The sequence below is a fragment of the Ruditapes philippinarum genome, unplaced genomic scaffold (assembly GCF_026571515.1).
Source record: "Ruditapes philippinarum isolate M1 unplaced genomic scaffold, ASM2657151v2 ctg1919_1_1_1_1, whole genome shotgun sequence".
NCBI classification, from domain to species: Eukaryota; Metazoa; Mollusca; class Bivalvia; order Venerida; family Veneridae; genus Ruditapes; species Ruditapes philippinarum.
In genome coordinates, this window is record NW_026863336.1 from 50,142 (window position 1) to 68,503 (window position 18,362).

The window sequence follows — 18,362 nt, forward strand, 5'->3', positions numbered from 1 at the left end:
TTCACAAGAATATCAAAAGTTAATCAGGCAACAGGTATATTACAAACATTAAAACAATGATCTACGTAATAGAAAGAGCACCGAAACACGAGGCTATCTGATTTGTACGAGGGGGCGTAGCCCATGAGTATAAATCAGATTGCCGAGTGTTTTGGTGTTCTTTCTCTTTTGTATCATAGTCAAACATGACAGCACGTTCCCTGTTGTCATAATACGAAACCCCAGAAAAAATGAACCAATGAACGAGCATCTGAATATGACATTTCTGCCCCTTTCCCTTTCTCTGCCGTCACAATATGTAAACCCCAGCAAAAATGAACCAATCAACTGGCATTATCTGGAGTGCGGGTAACTGATACCTGCACTCCAGCTACCGCACTGTGCATGTATATGTATACGATTTAACTCTGACATTTTTTCAACAGAAAGGTCCCCAAACTATGATACAATTGATTGAAATCAAAACAAACAAAAAAATCAAATTCTCGACAAAAAAAACTTAATCATAATGATAAAAAAACTGATTAAATGTTGAACATATACTATCGTCAACTTTATGAGAATTTTTTTTTCCTATTCCTTTGAAATAAACAGAGAAAAAAAAACACCTTAAATTCTCACAAACAAGGCCATTAGATGATGTACAGACTCGTTAAATGTTATTCGGTTAAGTTTTAGTACTATCTAACAAATCTGTAGAACATAAAACAATGAGCTTTAATAGCTCTGGAAAACCCTATCAGTTACTAATGACATCTCTAATGGAAAGACAGAACAGACAAATAAAGTTGCTGGTCTCCAGGGAGACGGCTGCCTAACAACCACCCTTTGCTTGATTTATTATCGACAACCATCTATCACATAAAACATCAAATGTTTTATTTTTAGAAAACTCTAGTTCATTTTCTGCAAATAAAAAAGAACTATGTACATTTTTAACAGAAAGATGCTACATAGGCATTTTATTTGACACGTTTTAATTCCCATTAACTCCAAAAAAGGAAATCTTATTAATTAATGATGTTTCCAAGTAAATATTCCTAAATGTAGATATCTTCACCAGGAATGCCTTATAAGCAGTGATGCACAAAGGTCAGATACCTTTAAAAAGACTTGTTTTAAGAAGAGCTAAACCTACCATATTATGAAAAATATATACCAAACTGTTCAAACCGTCCTAAATCAGAAATATATACCAATCAGACATAAGTTATATAGCTGGTATTTACCAAGCTGTCCGAACTGATCTATATGAGAAAATATATACCAATCAGACATGTAAAATAGCTGGTATATACTAAGCTGTCCGAACTGATCTATATAAGAAAATATATACCAATCAGACATGTTAAATAGCTGGTATATACCAAGCTATCTGAACTTACCTATATGAGAAAATATATACCAATCAGACATATTGAATAGCTGGTATATACCAAACTGTCTGAACTGATCTAATTCAGAAATCAGAAATATATACCAATCTGTAAAGACTTTACTAAGTTGTCCGAACTGACCTTCATGAGAAAATATATACCAATCTGACATGATAAATATCCGGTTGGAACTGACATAATTCAGAAATATATACCAATCTGAGATAACAAATACATTGCTAGTCAGCAACGATAAATACATACCAAGCTATTGATCAGAAATGACCTTATCGACTTAATGAGAATCAGATACATATCTGCAATGACATAATTATATATGCCGTCAAAACCCACACAATACATACACTTTTGGGTATTATAAGTGAGTGGGACTGATAATGATTCAGTGAATGTCCTTGCAAGGTTTTGTGTTACGGACACAATCATCATATATAATATACCAAAAATATTTCCATCAACTAATTGCTCTTTAGAGTTTATGACATATAACCCTTTTCCAATCAATAGACAACATCTACAACAATCCTTGGGGACACATTCTCTGCTTTTTCCCCAACTTAAGGCTCCACTTGTCACATGATATCATTATATGTGGGTTAATAAACAGCCCTTGAAATATGACTTACAAAATAAACAAGCAATTTACAATGTTCCCCAACCTGATTTTACTGCCAAGACTTTTTTCACGCAGTAATTTAGTTTCAGAATTGATGGATGTCACATCGAACATATATAGACAAACCCTGTCATAATACACTTAAAATGCTGATTTTTAAAAAGAGAAATCAGCGAAACAGATTTCAATGAACAATTAGTTAATCACTTATCTGCCAATGTGGCCAATTAACAATCTTCCATATCTGCCCTTGGAGACCACTTTACCACATATCTACCCTGGGTAGCCAGTTAACCACTTATCTCCCCATCGAAGCCAGTTAACCACTTATCTGCCCTTGGATGCCAGTTAACCACATATATACCATTGATAGCCAATTAACCACATATCTACCCTTGGTAGGCAGTTAACCATCTGCCACCAGAGACCTGTTAACCACTCATCTGTCCCTAAGGGACCAGTTAATTAATCACTTCTCTACCATCAAATACCAGTTAACCACTTATCTAATGCATAGACTAGTTAACCACTTATACATATATGTGCTCTCAGAGAGCAGTTAACCACTTGCTGACCAAAAAAAAGTTTTTGAAAAGAAAAATGTGACTGAAAGAAGTAACCTAGCCTTACTTTAAATTCATTCCATATTTTCCATTTACAGCAACCCATTCAAAGAAAATGTATATAAACTTTATGGAAATGAGCAGGAACTTTAAAAGATTTTCAAAATGTTATTTTGTACTGAAAATTGACTTAAGACTTATCATATAACACTAAATAAAACTGAAAATTTGCAAAATGTAGAAATCTTGAATATATGAGAAAATCAATATTTTAGGTAAAGCTATTCTTCAGTATTTAACAAGAATTGCTTCCAAACAGCTGTTTCTAAGGTAAGTTAACATGAATTGATAATTCTGAAAGTTTTCTTCAATACTAAACAAACAAGAATCAAACAAGAGCTGTCCGAGGAGTGATCTCAGTGCAAGATAGTAAACTGGTTACAGCATGGGTAGTATTGAAGTTATGACCATAAATGAAAACTTTACCAGAAAGCCAGAAAAGATTCACCAAATAAATTTACCAAATGACAATATCTCTGCATTTTCTTCCATTTTTTTTTAACCCAGTTTAGTGAAAATTAACTCAAAGTTTTCTTCCAATAATTGTTTTTAACCCAATTTAGAAACAAGAGCTGTCGGTAGGACAGCAACGCTCGACTATTCTTAGTGCTTGATAGTAAAAAAAAAATGCTTGATACAGTTAACTCCTCCTGTTTACAGGTTGCGGTCATGATGGTGAACAAGTGTGCAAAGTTTCAAAGCCATATGTCAATGGACTTTGAAAATATTTGAACTATTACAAAAACTTTAACGTAAATTCTAAGTCGAAAAAGGGGCATAATTCTGTCAAAATGCTTGATACAGTTACCTCCTCCTGTCTACAGATTGGGGTCATGATGGTGAACAAGTATTCAAAGTTTCAAAGCCATATGTCAATGGACTTTGAAAATATTTGAACTATTACAAAAACTTTAACATAAGTGGTTACGCGGACGCCGACGCTCGGGTGACTACAATAGCTCTACTTATTCTTATCGAATAGTCGAGCTAAAAATTAACCCAAAGTCTGAATAAGTAACCAAATGTCCACAATATAGAATCAAAGCACAGAAGGCGCTGAATTTGTTTGGGTCTCAGAATGCAAGAAAGGTGCAGGTTGTGAGATTATATGTATAGTGCCACCAATGCTTTCCAGCGTTTTAATTGTAGTAAATTGGCTATAAGACTTATTGCAACACTGATATGCAATCCAATGTTTATTTGACTTAAACAATTTGAAAAACAAATGAGTTGCCTTTACTGGGATTTGAACTCCAGACCTCTCGCTTTATAGGCGAGCGCAAAAACCCTTCAGCCACGGTGAATATATGTGGACGGCCTGAAGAAAACCTTATTATTCTAAATTAGGGCTTGTAACGACTTTAACTGTTGTTTAACACAGATGTAAATAATCCTGGAGCTTACTATAAGCATGTATATTTATAAAGAATCAAAGGGATGCAAGTTCTGTGGTATTTTCTGATCTTTGCAATCTTAATCGTACTGTATATCTGTATGCATTTTCCTGTATAAGTTTATTTTTATGTATTATAATTCATTTTGCAAGGCACCAGAGTTTGATACATACGGAATTCTGCATAACAAGAGATGCATCAAAAATTATTTATGTTCATTTTTTACGACAGTCACACTTTATCCTTGCATATCATGGCTACTTCCTTAACAAAGACACTTAAAAAAGAATTTAAAAAAAAAGTTTCCTCGACTTGGTTTTGAACTCCAGACCTCTCAATCCTGAAGCGAGCGCGTTACCCCTGCACCACGGAGGTGTTATACAAATAACACCTGAATAACATCAAGTCATTCTAGATTTAGAACTTCCATTGCATTTCGGGTTTGTTATCCTTATTAATTTCGAGGTATTTTGTTCAGGATAAACCTGTTGTTTGAAATTGAAGTAAATAATTTAGCGAAAATCTTCTCGCCCAAACAGTCCGACATGTAGAATCTATATATTCCACTACTCGGTTTGTGTAGTATTCGGTAATAGACATCGCTAAAAATAGTATTTTCATTGATAAAATCATATTTCATCCGCGTAATTTGTGATTGTGCATTTATTGACAATTCTATTAGCCAACGCTATTTTTAAACTTTGAATGCGTTGTTATTTGTTGGATACTTGTAACAAAATAAAAAATATATTTCTTTCTTTTAAATCGCTAGTTTTAAGCTGTTTTGAGAACTACTTGTTGTTAGGTTTGTTGTGAACTTCTGTGTCAGAGATTGAATGTCCGCTTTGTATTTACTTAATTTCGATCAGAAAATACAATAAAACAATATTAGAAATCTTCGACCATTCGGGAATTATTTTGCTTGAACATTAATTCGCCTGTCTTTGACCATCTTTACGCAGTGATCTCCCCTGAATTTTTCGGCGTTAGTGTACATATAAAGGGAAGTAACCGCTTCAAAAAAGTGGACTACTTTCGGCGTTTGCAATTAAGAACATTAGACTCTGAAATTTCGCTACCATTATTTGTTTGGTCTGACGACCCAAACAAATAAAAATAAAATTTTATGTTTTAAAAAAATTGTTTTGGACATAAAAGGGCGCAGGCTGTTGTGCTTTTATTATCAGGATTTTAGAAAATCCTACGGCTCTGTAAAATGATGTATTTCCCCGACTAAGAAGCTAAGAAATACAAAACATATTTTTTTCTGATTTTCAATGCCACGAATTCTTACGAGATAAGCTGTAGTTTTGCGAGGAAATTAAAACATTCTCAGGGAGGTCAAAATGATTGACACTTAACATAGAAATCTCTTCCTATAATTGTATAAAAGGCAAATGATAAAATCAATCAAACATTACGGAAAAAATGGCATGACCACTTTACTCTTTACAGAAAGTTTCCTGGCACTAATGCTCAATTGCCCAAAAGGGCTTAAATGACTGAAAAGATAGGAAAGAAGAAAATGACAGTTTGTAAATATAAAACAGGTTTACGACTTGTTGAACAATTTGTTTAATAATGTCAAAGATATTATGGTAAGTGGAAAAGACAATTTCGATACAATAACAGAACCTTCTTCAAAAGAAAATCAACTTAAAATAATTGATTTTAATTGGGTTACTCTATTTCAAGTGCAGTCCTATTTACCAAAGAGCATCAAAATCAATAACTTTAACATTAAAACCACAAACTGAAGGAAAAACAAAAAGCAACCTGGTATAAATGCTACTAAGTATAAGGAAAGTATATACATTGTACAATGATGGCCTGATATGGTATTGTTTAAAAGGTGTACATGTGTAAATAAGCAATTAATAGGTATGAAATACAGCCAGAAAAGTTTCCGTAACCAGAAAGAAATAAAACATTTATGAAGTAATAGGTTAACTCATAATGTGTTTAAAATATGAAGAAAATACTGTGATATAATAAAAGTTAAGAAAACAATACGTTAAACAAAGTTGAAAATAATGTCCATCAGAGATTCGATACCTTAACTGTTTCATGGACGATCATTTAAAGTAATAAACAATACAAAACCTCTCATTTTTAATCTTTAACGAACTTACAAATGAAATGCTCAAAGAAACACAATAATGGCATCACAATACTTACTTTAATAATTTCAACCATTTCGTTCTTTTCTATAGTTCCGTTTCCGTCGATGTCGTACATGGCAAAGGCCCAGTTGAGTTTCTGAGAAGGATTACCCCCTGATGTGATATTTATAGCTAATAGGAACTCTTTGAAGTCTATTTTACCACTATTGTCTTTGTCAAAAGATCGAAACACATGTTCACAAAACTGGTCGGGATTTCCCGCAGGAAAAAATGTGGAATACACTTCTAAGAATTTCGTCTTTGATAAAAGGCCGTCTGGGCAATCTCGCTGTGAAACAAGAAAGAAAATTGTCTTTGTAAAATGATAATCATAAAACAAATAATTTTCTGAACCACATTAGGACCAAAAAAACAAATGATACTCTTTTCTATTAAACATTTGTTAAGCATTATGTATATATTATAGCATGTTTGTTGGGGTTTTTTTTTAAATGTATTTTTTCACTAATAAATTTCTTTAAATGGCCATAATATTATTGACATCTTATCATACACAAGAAAATTTTTAAAAAATGTAAAGAATTGACCCGTCATAATGCAAATTTGATAATTTTTCTTTTATTAAAAATAAAGTTATTAAATATTTTGTGTGAAAGTAAGTAGAGAACAGCTAGCAAACTCGCTCTATTTTTCACCAATTTTTATTTTTTTGATTTTTGATTTTTTAATAAATTTCACAATTGAATATTACTCCTACTTTTAATACAATAAATGAAAGTAAGGTACAGTTAGAGCTGGTACTGACAGAAAAATCTACGCATTTCTTCAGAAATGTTGTTTATACATTGTTTATTTATTAAACAAATGCAAAAATATGTTGACATATTTTACTTATTTTCTTGTTCATGAATTAAATATAGTTTTCATTATTTTATACCAAATCCTTTTTTTATTGAACATGTTACACAAATAACAAAATCAGATAATCTTTTTCTAATTTTTTTTTTCTTTAATATGAATGACAGCATAGCAGAAGGACAGTTAAATTATGACAGAAGATACTAGCAAAAGATACAAAAGCAGGAGAAACAAGCAAAAGTTACAAAATCAGAAAATACAAAAGCAGACAATACAAAAGCCAAAGATACAAAAGCAGACAATACAAAGCCAAAGATATAAAAGCAGAAGACATAAAGGCAGAATATGCTAGCAAATAATACAAAAGATATGAAAGCAGAGGATGCTAGCAGAAGATACAAAGTAGAAAATACTAGCAGAAGATATAAAAACAGAAGATACAAATTTAAAGCAGAAGATACAAAAACAGAAGATACAAAAACAGAAGATACTAGCAAAAATACAAAAGCAGAAGATACAAAAGCAGAAGATACTAGCAGGAGATACAAAAGCAGAAGATATTAGCAGAAGATACAAATGCAAAAGATACAAATGCAGAAGATACTAGGAAAGGATACAAAGCAGAAAATACAAAAACAGAAGATACAAAAGCAGAAAATACAAAAGCAGAAGATACAAAAACAGAAGATACTAGCAGAAGATACAAAGCAGATGATACAAAAGCAAAAGATACAAAATTAATGCAGAAGATACTAGGAGAGGATACAAAAGCAGAGGACACTAGCAGAAAATACAGAAGATATAAAAGCAAAAGGTATAAGAAGCCATGGGAGGCATAAATTGCTGTCTATATTATATTGTTGTCCTGAGATTACTGTTCTCCAATAATTTAAAGAAATCTCTTTATTTAATTTAGCATTGGTAAATACAAAATATATTTGTCAGGTTGTGACTTATCCATCCTGTCTTGGATTGAACAATTGTTGTTTTTTTCATGGATTTTTTCTGGTAGATTTTTGATATTCTGTGCTTTATGATGTTATACAGTACAATCTCTGCAGAACAACACCTTTTAGGGTTGTTGCATAGAAGTGTTGCTCTAGATAGGTTAAATTCATAGTGGAATCATACTCATTGCGGAAGTTAAATTCATTGTTGTACTGTGGGAAAGTTCTAGAAGAGGTTATTGCTTTATAGAGGGTCACACTACAGAGGTTGCACTGTAAAAAGTCATTTAGGTCAATTCTTGCATAATCTTATAAGGAGGGAAAAAAATAAATTAGAATTTTAGATCTTATACAATTTGTATGAATAGAAAATAAATCAAACACAGTTCTTCTCAGGCTGAATTGATGAAATGGGTATACAGAACAGGTTCCACATAAGATGCTATCATTGATTAGATTTTTAATATGCTAAAAGTATAAATCAAAAGAAGGCTTTATATGGCTTGCTTGAAGATATGAATACAGAACAAGTTCTAACTTTGATGTCCGATTACACTATCTTAATAACATCAAATCTGACGAAAACAAAACAAGAGAATAAATTTCCATGATTTAACTTACATTTGACTTCATGACATTAAATAAGACTATTTATAGCAAAGTAATAAACCAACTACAAGAATGTCCTTGAAATTTAATAATTCCATTTAAACTACTCCAAATAAATTCATTCAGATTTAAGGTTACTTTTATAAACTTTCTAAAATCTTCATGCCTCCAGATGAGCCAAAATATTTAAAGAAAATCGATCTTAAGAATAGTGTTACTTTAAGAATAGTGTACTGAGATTTTAAAAAATGTAAAAAGATTAAAGATATAAGTAATAATTTCAATGTTATGTGCCATAAATGACCAATTTTGCAGCATTTTTTTTACCTTTTTCTACTGCGTTATTGACTAACATGGTAGGGCTATTTTTGCATAATTAGACCTCTTTTCGGTAAATAAAATGGGTTTTAAGTGCCATTTGTATGTTTAAATTATTTTCTTTGTTAACTTTACCATATTTTACTTTTTATTACATTTTTAAAATTTTCATGAAAATTAGCAGGAATTAATTAAGGGTAAGTAAATGATAAGTAATGAACCATAGTACTCAGCAGAGCCTGTCTTACTTCTGTTCATTTTGACAAGTTTTTAAATAAATTGCTCCAGATTGAACATTGAAAAGTTCGGAAGTCAAAGCTGACCAACTCCTGGTGATACAACAAATTAAATAGTGTAACATCATTCTGTGACTTACCATAAAGCCCCTGTACCAGTCTTTAATCTCATTCTTGGAGAATTTTGTATTTTGTGTGAGAAAATCTAGATCTTCCTTTGGAAGCTTCTTTTTTGAAGATTTGTTTCCCATTTTGTTATTTTACTATCTGTCTTAATTAGCTTTCTACCTGAAAATAGAAAAGTGGAACAATACTGAAAAAGCTGTAAATATAGGGGAAACAACCCTGGAAAAAAACTGTACAAAGGGGAGTAACTGTGAAATATACAACCTGAAATTTTAAAGGGGAATGATTCTGCAAAACATTTAAAATGAGAATAACTCAGAAAACAGTTAGTTTCTTCTAATACTTAAAGGGGGAACAACTCTGAAAATGGTAAACTTGGGAAAATACTGAAACATAGTAATTTAATTAGATTCTACCTAAAATTATAAAGAAAAGACAACTCTTAGATAAAGCTTAGAAATATAAAAGGGTAACAACCTTTAAAAAAAGAAATGTACATTCAGACAAGCACTTATAATATACACACATACACATATGCTTGTTTCAGCTTGCTTCATGTCAGAAAATAGTCAGGATATGTGATGACATTGAGACAATAAACATAATTCATCTTCCTTTGCACAATAAAATCGGTCTAGACAACCCCTGATCACTTTAACTCATTTTCTAAAAAGCATTTTCTGCGATGACAATGGCTGTATAATTGATATTACATATATAAAAACAGCTTCGATAATTATCACATGATCCCAACCCTGATAACAAATAGCAATAATAACACTAAACCTATATTTCACACAAAAATATCAAATTTCCATGCACGCATATCAAAGAGCTTAAAGCATTATTATGCGTTTTAAAATCAACATTTATTCTTAACCAGAGATGTTATCTGAATTTTAAAATCGCTTTATACAAGTATTATAATGTATTAAGTCTCTATCAAGTATTTCCAACAAATAATTTCAGTATATTTCAGTAATAAACATCGGAATTATGACAGTTGATATTGTAAAATCGTAAAATATTTTTTAAAAATGCGTCCTCGATCAATATATTCCGGCAGGGAGAACTTCCGTCATTTGTGTTTTAATGCGATGTTTGACATTACCAATGCTGCTATGATGTATCAGGCTGCTCAGATTATAAGTGCGTTGTACTCCATCTTGACGAGCTTGTAAGAAGAATGAGGCATGAAATTTTCTCGCTTTTATAATTATACGAGTCAATATTACAAGAAAACTGTGTAAACTGGTGTAAATATACCTTTGATAAAGTGTTGAAGTAAATGTCAAGTGTTTAAGAAAAAGTTATAAACAGTACTGAAGTAAAGTTATTAAACAGTATAAATGGACTGATTTAATAATTAAAGCACTCCACGTCATTTTTTTGTCTCAAAACAGCCTTACAATTGTTGCAAGCATATTCTAAAAATCATTCAAAGATAATCCCTAATAACAGTTGCCAGAGCACACAGAGATAAATTAATACCTTAACAATCATTTCCAGACCCACATAGATAAATACCTTATCAATCATTGCATGACCCACAGAGATAAATACCTTAACAATCATTGCAAGAACCACAGAGATAAATACCTTAACAATCATTGCATGACCCACAGAGATAAATACCTTAACAATCATTGCAAGACCCACAGAGATAAATACCTTAACAATTATTGCAAGACCCACAGAGATAAATACCTTAACAATCATTGCAAGACCAACAGAGATAAATACCTTAACAATCATTGCAAGACCCACAGAGATAAATACCTTAACAATCATTGCAAGACCCACAGAGATAAATACCTTAACAATCATTGCAAGACCCACAGAGATAAATACCTTAACAATCATTGCATGACCCACAGAGATAAATACCTTAACAATCATTGCATGACCCACAGAGATAAACACCTTAACAATTATTGCATGACCCACAGAGATAAATACCTAACAATCATTGTAAGACCCACAGAGATAAATGCCTTAACAATCATTGCAAGACCCACAGAGATAAATACCTAACAATCATTATAAGACCCACAGAGATAAATACCTTAACAATCATTGTAAGACCCACAGAGATAAATACCTAACAATCATTGCAAGAACCACAGAGATAAATACCTTAACAATCATTGCAAGACCCACAGAGATAAATACCTTAACAATCATTGCAAGACCCACAGAGATAAATACCTTAACAATCATTGTAAGACCCACAGAGATAAATACCTTAACAATCATTGTAAGACCCACAGAGATAAATACCTAACAATCATTGTAAGACCCACAGAGATAAATACCTAACAATCATTGTAAGAACCACAGAGATAAATACCTTAACAATCATTGCAAGACCCACAGAGATAAATACCTTAACAATTATTGCAAGAACCACAAACATAAATACCTTAACAATCATTGTAAGACCCACAGAGATAAATACCTTAACAATCATTGTAAGAACCACAGAGATAAATACCTTAACAATCATTGCAAGACCAACAGAGATAAATACCCTAACAATCGTTGTAATACCCACAGAGATAAATACCTTAACAATCATTGCAAGACCCACAGATATATTTCTCTTTTTGACTAAAATTAAACTAAAAATTTATATACAAACAAATTACCAACCAAACAATAGCCAAACAATAAGTATAATACATATTTAAGCATCATTTAACGGATATGCAACACGTGGCTTGTGAAGATGGTAATTAAAGCTGGCATGACAGCTTCTAATCAAATACACTTTAATTAATATTTAATTATGTTTGCATATTTTCAATCATAAAACTGAGGATAAATTATTAATTGTGATAGGTAAATAATTACACACAGAGATTAAGCACATATGGTTGTACATAATCTAACAACATTGCCCTCAGATATGTTAAGGTGCCAATAACTACTTCAGTGTGTGTGTGTGTGTGTGTGTGTGTGTGTGTGTGTGTGTGTGTGTGTGTGTGTGTGTGTGCCACATGCATGTGTAGGGTCTTATTAAGCTTGCACTGATCTTTATGTGTTTGTGGGGGGGGGGGGGGGGGAGTGGTGGGTCTTGCACTGACCCTAATGTGTGTGTGGGGGAAGACTGGTGGGTCTTGCACTGATCTATATGTGTGTGTGGGGAAGACTGGTGGGTCTTGCACTGATCTATATGTGTGTGTGGGGGGGGGGGGAGTGGTGGGTCTTGCACTGATCTATATGTGTGTGGGGAGAGGGGAGTAGAAGGTCTTGCACTGATCTGCATGTGTGTTTGGGGGGGGGGGGGAAGAGAATGGTTGGTCTTGCACGGATCTGTATGTGTGGGGGAAGTGGGACAGTAGTTGGTCTTGCATTTATCTGTATCTGATCTGTATGTGTATGGGGGGGGGGGAATGATTAACTGATTAAACAAGGGATGACGGCACACTTTCATCATTAACTTGAATAAAGCATCATAAGTAATTCTTATAAGATCATTCTAGAAACATTACTCCCATACATCTCTTATGCAACTTTTCTATTGAACTAATTTAAATATGAAAATGTGAATATGAAAAAATCTTAGCGCAGCCAAAAATAAGAGTCACTCTGGCCAGAAGGCACAGGTTTTAGAGATGTTTCTGCTTAATATCAAATTTAGCAACGATGTAGGAGGCTTTTCATCTTTGTCTGCAAAAGCTTTCACTTTTTCTACTCTTTAACTAAATGAATTTAAAATATTTAAAATGATGTAGTACCGACAAATCGTTATGACATCATCATAGAATGCAGGTAACATGGCTACTGCGTTCTTTCAACAACACAATTTCATGACATTGTCACATTGAAAGATTACAACAAAACATATTTCCTACCATAACTTTAAACAAATTATACAGAAGTATTGCCATGGCAATGGCACTAAATGTGTATTATAAAATGTCACTGCTCATTTTACTCTGGGAAATTTATTCTCGGAGGACCAATGTAGACCTGATACAGTGCTAAATACGAGTTTAGAATGTTAGACAAATATGAACCCATAATCAGTAGCGGCATAAATTTTGTAACCATCCTAGTCTTGCATTGTATTCATACACTGTTGAAGGGTTCCTTTGGGTTGTGATTCAACTTCATCAATTATTTATTCTTTAATCAGTTTGAGTGGATTCTGCCAGCTGCCGGCATTTATACAAGTTCCTGACGATTTACCGATTCAAACTTTGACACTATATTTTTATAATTATAGTTATATAAAGTAATATGGTTGAATGAAAATATAATTAGCATTAATGAAATTGTCAAGCGGGATATATTTCTGCATCCTAATTACCATAATTAGATTTCTATATCATAATTATATCATAATGTTAAAAGTGTAACTTTCAACTCTGTTGAGAGACCACTGAAGTATTTAACCCTTATACCACTCTCAATATCTTAAATGAACTTGTCCATGTTTCATTCTGGACAAAACCATTCATCATTTTTAGGGAAATTTTATATGTTTCATTCTGGACAAAACCATTTGTCATTTTTAGGGAAATTTTATATGTTTCATTCTGGACAAAACCATTCGTAAATTTTAGGGAAATTTTATATGTTTCATTCTGGATAAAACCATTCGTCATTTTTAGGGAAATTTTATATGTTTCATTCTGGACAAAACCATTCGTCATTTTTAGGGAAAATTTCAAAATTAGTTAAGTAAAGCAAACAGTGCAGACGGTCGTTCTTGTCGGGCACTGGTTGCATGTGGGTAGAATCTTCTGTTATAACAGGGAAAGTTTAATGCTCCCAGGATATAATGGAAAACCCTCATCTGCCGAGTTCCGGACAACATTTTATTGAAAGGAGGACAAGCCCATTACTAAAACTAAGAATTTCTTTAATATTAAAATATACAAATTAAAATTATAATCGTGCCCTGTCTTAACAAAACATAAGCTAATTATAATACAAACATGAAAAAATGTTAGAATCGTAATCTTTTATTTAAACCATCAAACAAAAGGGGATATAATTATGTCTCGTATGAAAATTTCTACCAGATGATATTTCCCGAATCAATTTGCTACCACCACGACATTTCGATATCTCATGTCAGGATTATTTCTTAAAATGACGAAAATACAATGTAAGTTTATTTCATAACACCTGCGTCCAAGTTTCTATAAATGTTCACAAGTTGAAAAACCTTCCTCTCCTTATTCAGATCACCTCTTAAAATAAAAGTATAAAGTTAGGCCAAGAAAAAAGAATGTTTGTTTCTCATTTTTTTAACAATCTGCTGTTGGTACAAAAAACTTTTGAATGCCTATTATAATAGCAATTCATTCAAAGAGACAATATGCTTATTTTTTCGTTGTCGAGTTGAGTTGAATTGGTAATATATTTCAAAAGATTGACTATTAAAATGGCTACTGACCATTAATTGATAATGAAAAATGTGTATGATACAATATAAAAACTACCTAAATTTTAACAACAAATATCTTAAAGAAGATACTCGGATGAGGTAAAACTGCTTTTACTTGCATAGGTTACTAATAAGAGTTTTGTAATAATTTTTAATCTTTAGATCTAGGAAACAATGCAAGATATAAGTGTTTCCTTAAGTGTGTCTTAAACTTGTTCATGTACATATTTATATATGCTTTATTTGTAAATTGCTTATTTGGAGAAACTTCACAGATCTCAAATATATATTTGTTTGGCCTGTATTTTTTTAAGACGTTATTACAAGCTTTTGCAAGTGTTCAAGTATTATATATAAACTGCCTTGTACAGACATCCTAATTTAACTTTCAAAACACGTGTCATTAAATAATGCAAAATATTTTATTGTTTGAATTTGGAATTTATGCTAAATGCGCAGACAACATATTTTCACACATTTTAAAGTAAAGACAAGAACTCCTCATTTCATTTTAACAAACAAAACACTTTGTGTCATTTCCACCGACCACTTACAAGTCTACACCCTTTATTTGGCATATTTCTTAGTCAAGGGCCATAACTCAACTCTTTATTATTTCAGAAATTTAAGAAAGATGAATTTTTATCAGATATACGTGCATATAAACACCAAAATGTGCTCTTTTTCTGATGTTTTGGATGCTATAAGCGTAACAGACCTCTTGAAGGGAGACTGACACAACAGTTAAAATTAATATGAAAAATTCTGCCGGTTCGGTTTGATGGAGTCATAAACGCTTTGGGACACGTTAAGCGCCATTTGTAACAACTTTTTTTCACATTAAATATTTCTGGCTGATCTTTGTTATTACACTTAAAGGCATTTAATTATCTATATCACATCCTGTATATCATGAAAACGAGCTTTCTATTTCAGACAAGAGCTGTGTAAATTCGCAGCTGCAGTGCCAAATATGAAAACGTCATGCAAGAAATAATGCAACTATCAATGTTCCTTTATTTTTTAAAGCTTGCGAACACATTTTAGGAGGCTGCTCTCGTGTCATTTCATCTTTATACCAGAATTTTCATTCTGTTCAGAGGCAACGGTTTGTTAGAAATGCATATTAAGCATTAATAAGACATTACTATATTAATCAAACAGCTCTCGGCAGTATGTACAGGCATTACATGATATTCTGGCATTTTGCATGATGAAGAAATGATCGGAAAATTTACACGTTAATGAGTTTTATTAAAGAGATGAATATTGATGTGGTACATACAGTTGTATTAATATGCTATCCTTGCAGATATGTTGTCTAAAATACAACGTCTCGTCTGATTAGCCGATTTATGATCAAATTTAGAAATTAACCAATGGAAGATCATGTGACTCTTTTTTTTTTTTCCTCAATCATCACTAAAAATTGTATTACTTTGAAAACTGTTAATCAATTTCTATCACCCTTTAATTCATTCATTTTTCATTTGTTTGTCCATTCATTCATTCATTCATTCACTGGCTTATTCATTCAATTATTTGTGTAAACATTCTGATATGGCAATTGTTATGGACATATTGTGCAATAGTACACTGAGGTGTTCCTTAAAACAAGTGTTTCTTTATACTTGAATTTCCTGTTCCATTTGAGAAATGCCTACTGTCAATTTTAAGAAACTATCCAGCTAGCTTACAGAACATTGGTGGCTCTACTCAGATGCCAGTTTGTGCAAAGGGACACTTAAGGTCTGCTGGAAAGTTGCCATAATTCATGACCTTTACAGCATTGGTGTGAAACCCGACCAAAAACGAAAAAGAAAAATATTAAGATTGCTGACCAGTAATCACTTAAGTCACTTCAACAACTTTGTCTTTAAATTCTACATATGAGCCGCGTCACGACAAAACCAACATAGTGCGTTTGCGACCAGTCTGATCAGGATCCATGCTGCTCGCATACCAACTCTATTACAAGTAGAGAAACTGATAGCGAACAGCATGGATCCTGATCAGACTGCGCGGATGCGCAGGCTGGTCTGGATCCATGCTGGTCGCAAACCCATTATGTTGGTTTTGTGGTGACGAGGCTCATATAAAGTTCTAGGATAAGGAAGCTAAACTTTAATAAATATACAACTCTCTCGACAAACAGTATCCAACACCGTGTCTGTAAAACCAAATTTAAATAATGGGCGAAAAAGACTTAACTGTAGCATTACACATTTTATCAAAATTTTTCATACTTTGACAAATTTTCATGGGTATACCCTCTCAGTAAATAATGAGTATGTATATAGAAACTAATCAGTTGTTCTAATTTGTCTGAATTTACGCCACACTATGACACTGTCCGACCATCATCTATAATTCAGTTTTCAATTTACCTGGGACACAGTCTGTTGTCTACGGTGATAATTGCTATGTGCTGAACCAGTCCATTTTTGGATCGTAATTATAGTGTGCTGTTTAAGGGTCTTCCCACGTTAGATGTGAGGACTAACAGCCCGTTTGTTATCCTAGAATGTTGTAAATTCATTCCAATACCAAATAGGTTTATCTTCTGATAAGTGTAATAGTTAAAGACAATATGTGAATATTTATTTACAGAAGATATACATGTAATGATGTAATTAAGTAACGTCTTTAAGAAATTACGCTTATAAGTTTGTTTTTTCCACAATTTCAAAGTGAGACAAGATATTTTTGTTTTTTTGGTTTGGTTTTACAGAGCACTAACATAATTTAGGTCATATGGCGTAAAAAACAGAAAAGATGATTTTGGCTAACCTCTGATGTTACAAACTTAATCAAGCAACACAAGTGGTCAAAACCACCTGACCAGCTGGAAAGACTCCAGTTTTTTTAACTCTAACAATAAGTTGCCTCTAACGATTGGTCAATATTTAATTTTTCGCTTACTATATATAAAATACATCAAAATTTAAATAAAAAGCTTTTGAGAAAATTAAAATAAAAGAATTTCTGAGGCATAATGGGCCTTTAATATTGTTACCGAAAAACGACGACAACAAAAATACGATTGTCTTTAAGGAATGGAGACATGACATTGTCTGGTAAGCTAAACGGAAATCTGCCAAGACAATTGCTCTAAATTTCAGTTTGTATGAAGACAATCGGAAACGTCCCGTCTCCAAAACATTCAATCTGCTGCCATTCTTGACTAAAATAGGTCCATCTTTCCATGTAAGATCTTATCTGCAGACAGAAATGGTTAAATTAATCATCGGACCAGGAACAATGAGAAGTAAAAAAAATGTCGCAAATTCAATTGACTTTATTTGCGACCATTGTCAAAAGATCATTACTTAAATGTTCAAGAAATTGCATCTTTTCAGAGTACCCTTAAGTTATACTAGGATATGAATTAAAAAAAGAAATTGTGTGACTGAAGAGTGCATTATGGGTCTCTTTGACTAAAAGATAAGAAAATCGTATATTACAAATGTCTGAAAAAATAGTGAATAAATAATAATAGAGTTAGTTTTTATTGGTATTGTTTGTTTTGCCCCTGCTATTTCATCTAAATATTATTATATTGATGTGAAACAGTGTCACTGGATTTTGAGCATTTAAAAACATCACTTTATTTTCCAATCTTGTTTGTTTCATTTTGTTTGGTTTTACAGTGCCCCAACACAATTTAGGTCATATGGCGCCAACATAGGAAAGATGGTTTTGGCTTAAATCTCA

At 32.4% G+C, this 18,362-nt stretch overlaps 1 protein-coding gene across 7 annotated transcripts in view; it reads right to left on the reverse strand.

The window, feature by feature from the left end:
• Positions 1–18,362, reverse strand: part of LOC132721862 (neuronal calcium sensor 2-like) — a 150,018-nt gene that overhangs the window by 10,983 nt on the left and 120,673 nt on the right. For 6 of the 7 annotated variants that reach the window (XM_060706236.1, XM_060706232.1, XM_060706233.1 and 3 more), the window contains 2 exons: positions 9,262–9,409; positions 6,209–6,481 (listed from right to left, as the gene is read on the reverse strand). In XM_060706236.1, the coding sequence (XP_060562219.1) occupies positions 6,209–6,481; positions 9,262–9,372 (384 nt within the window). In that variant the 5' untranslated portion in view covers positions 9,373–9,409. The remainder of the gene's footprint in view (positions 1–6,208; positions 6,482–9,261; positions 9,410–18,362) is intronic. The other variant, XM_060706238.1, reaches the window with a different exon arrangement.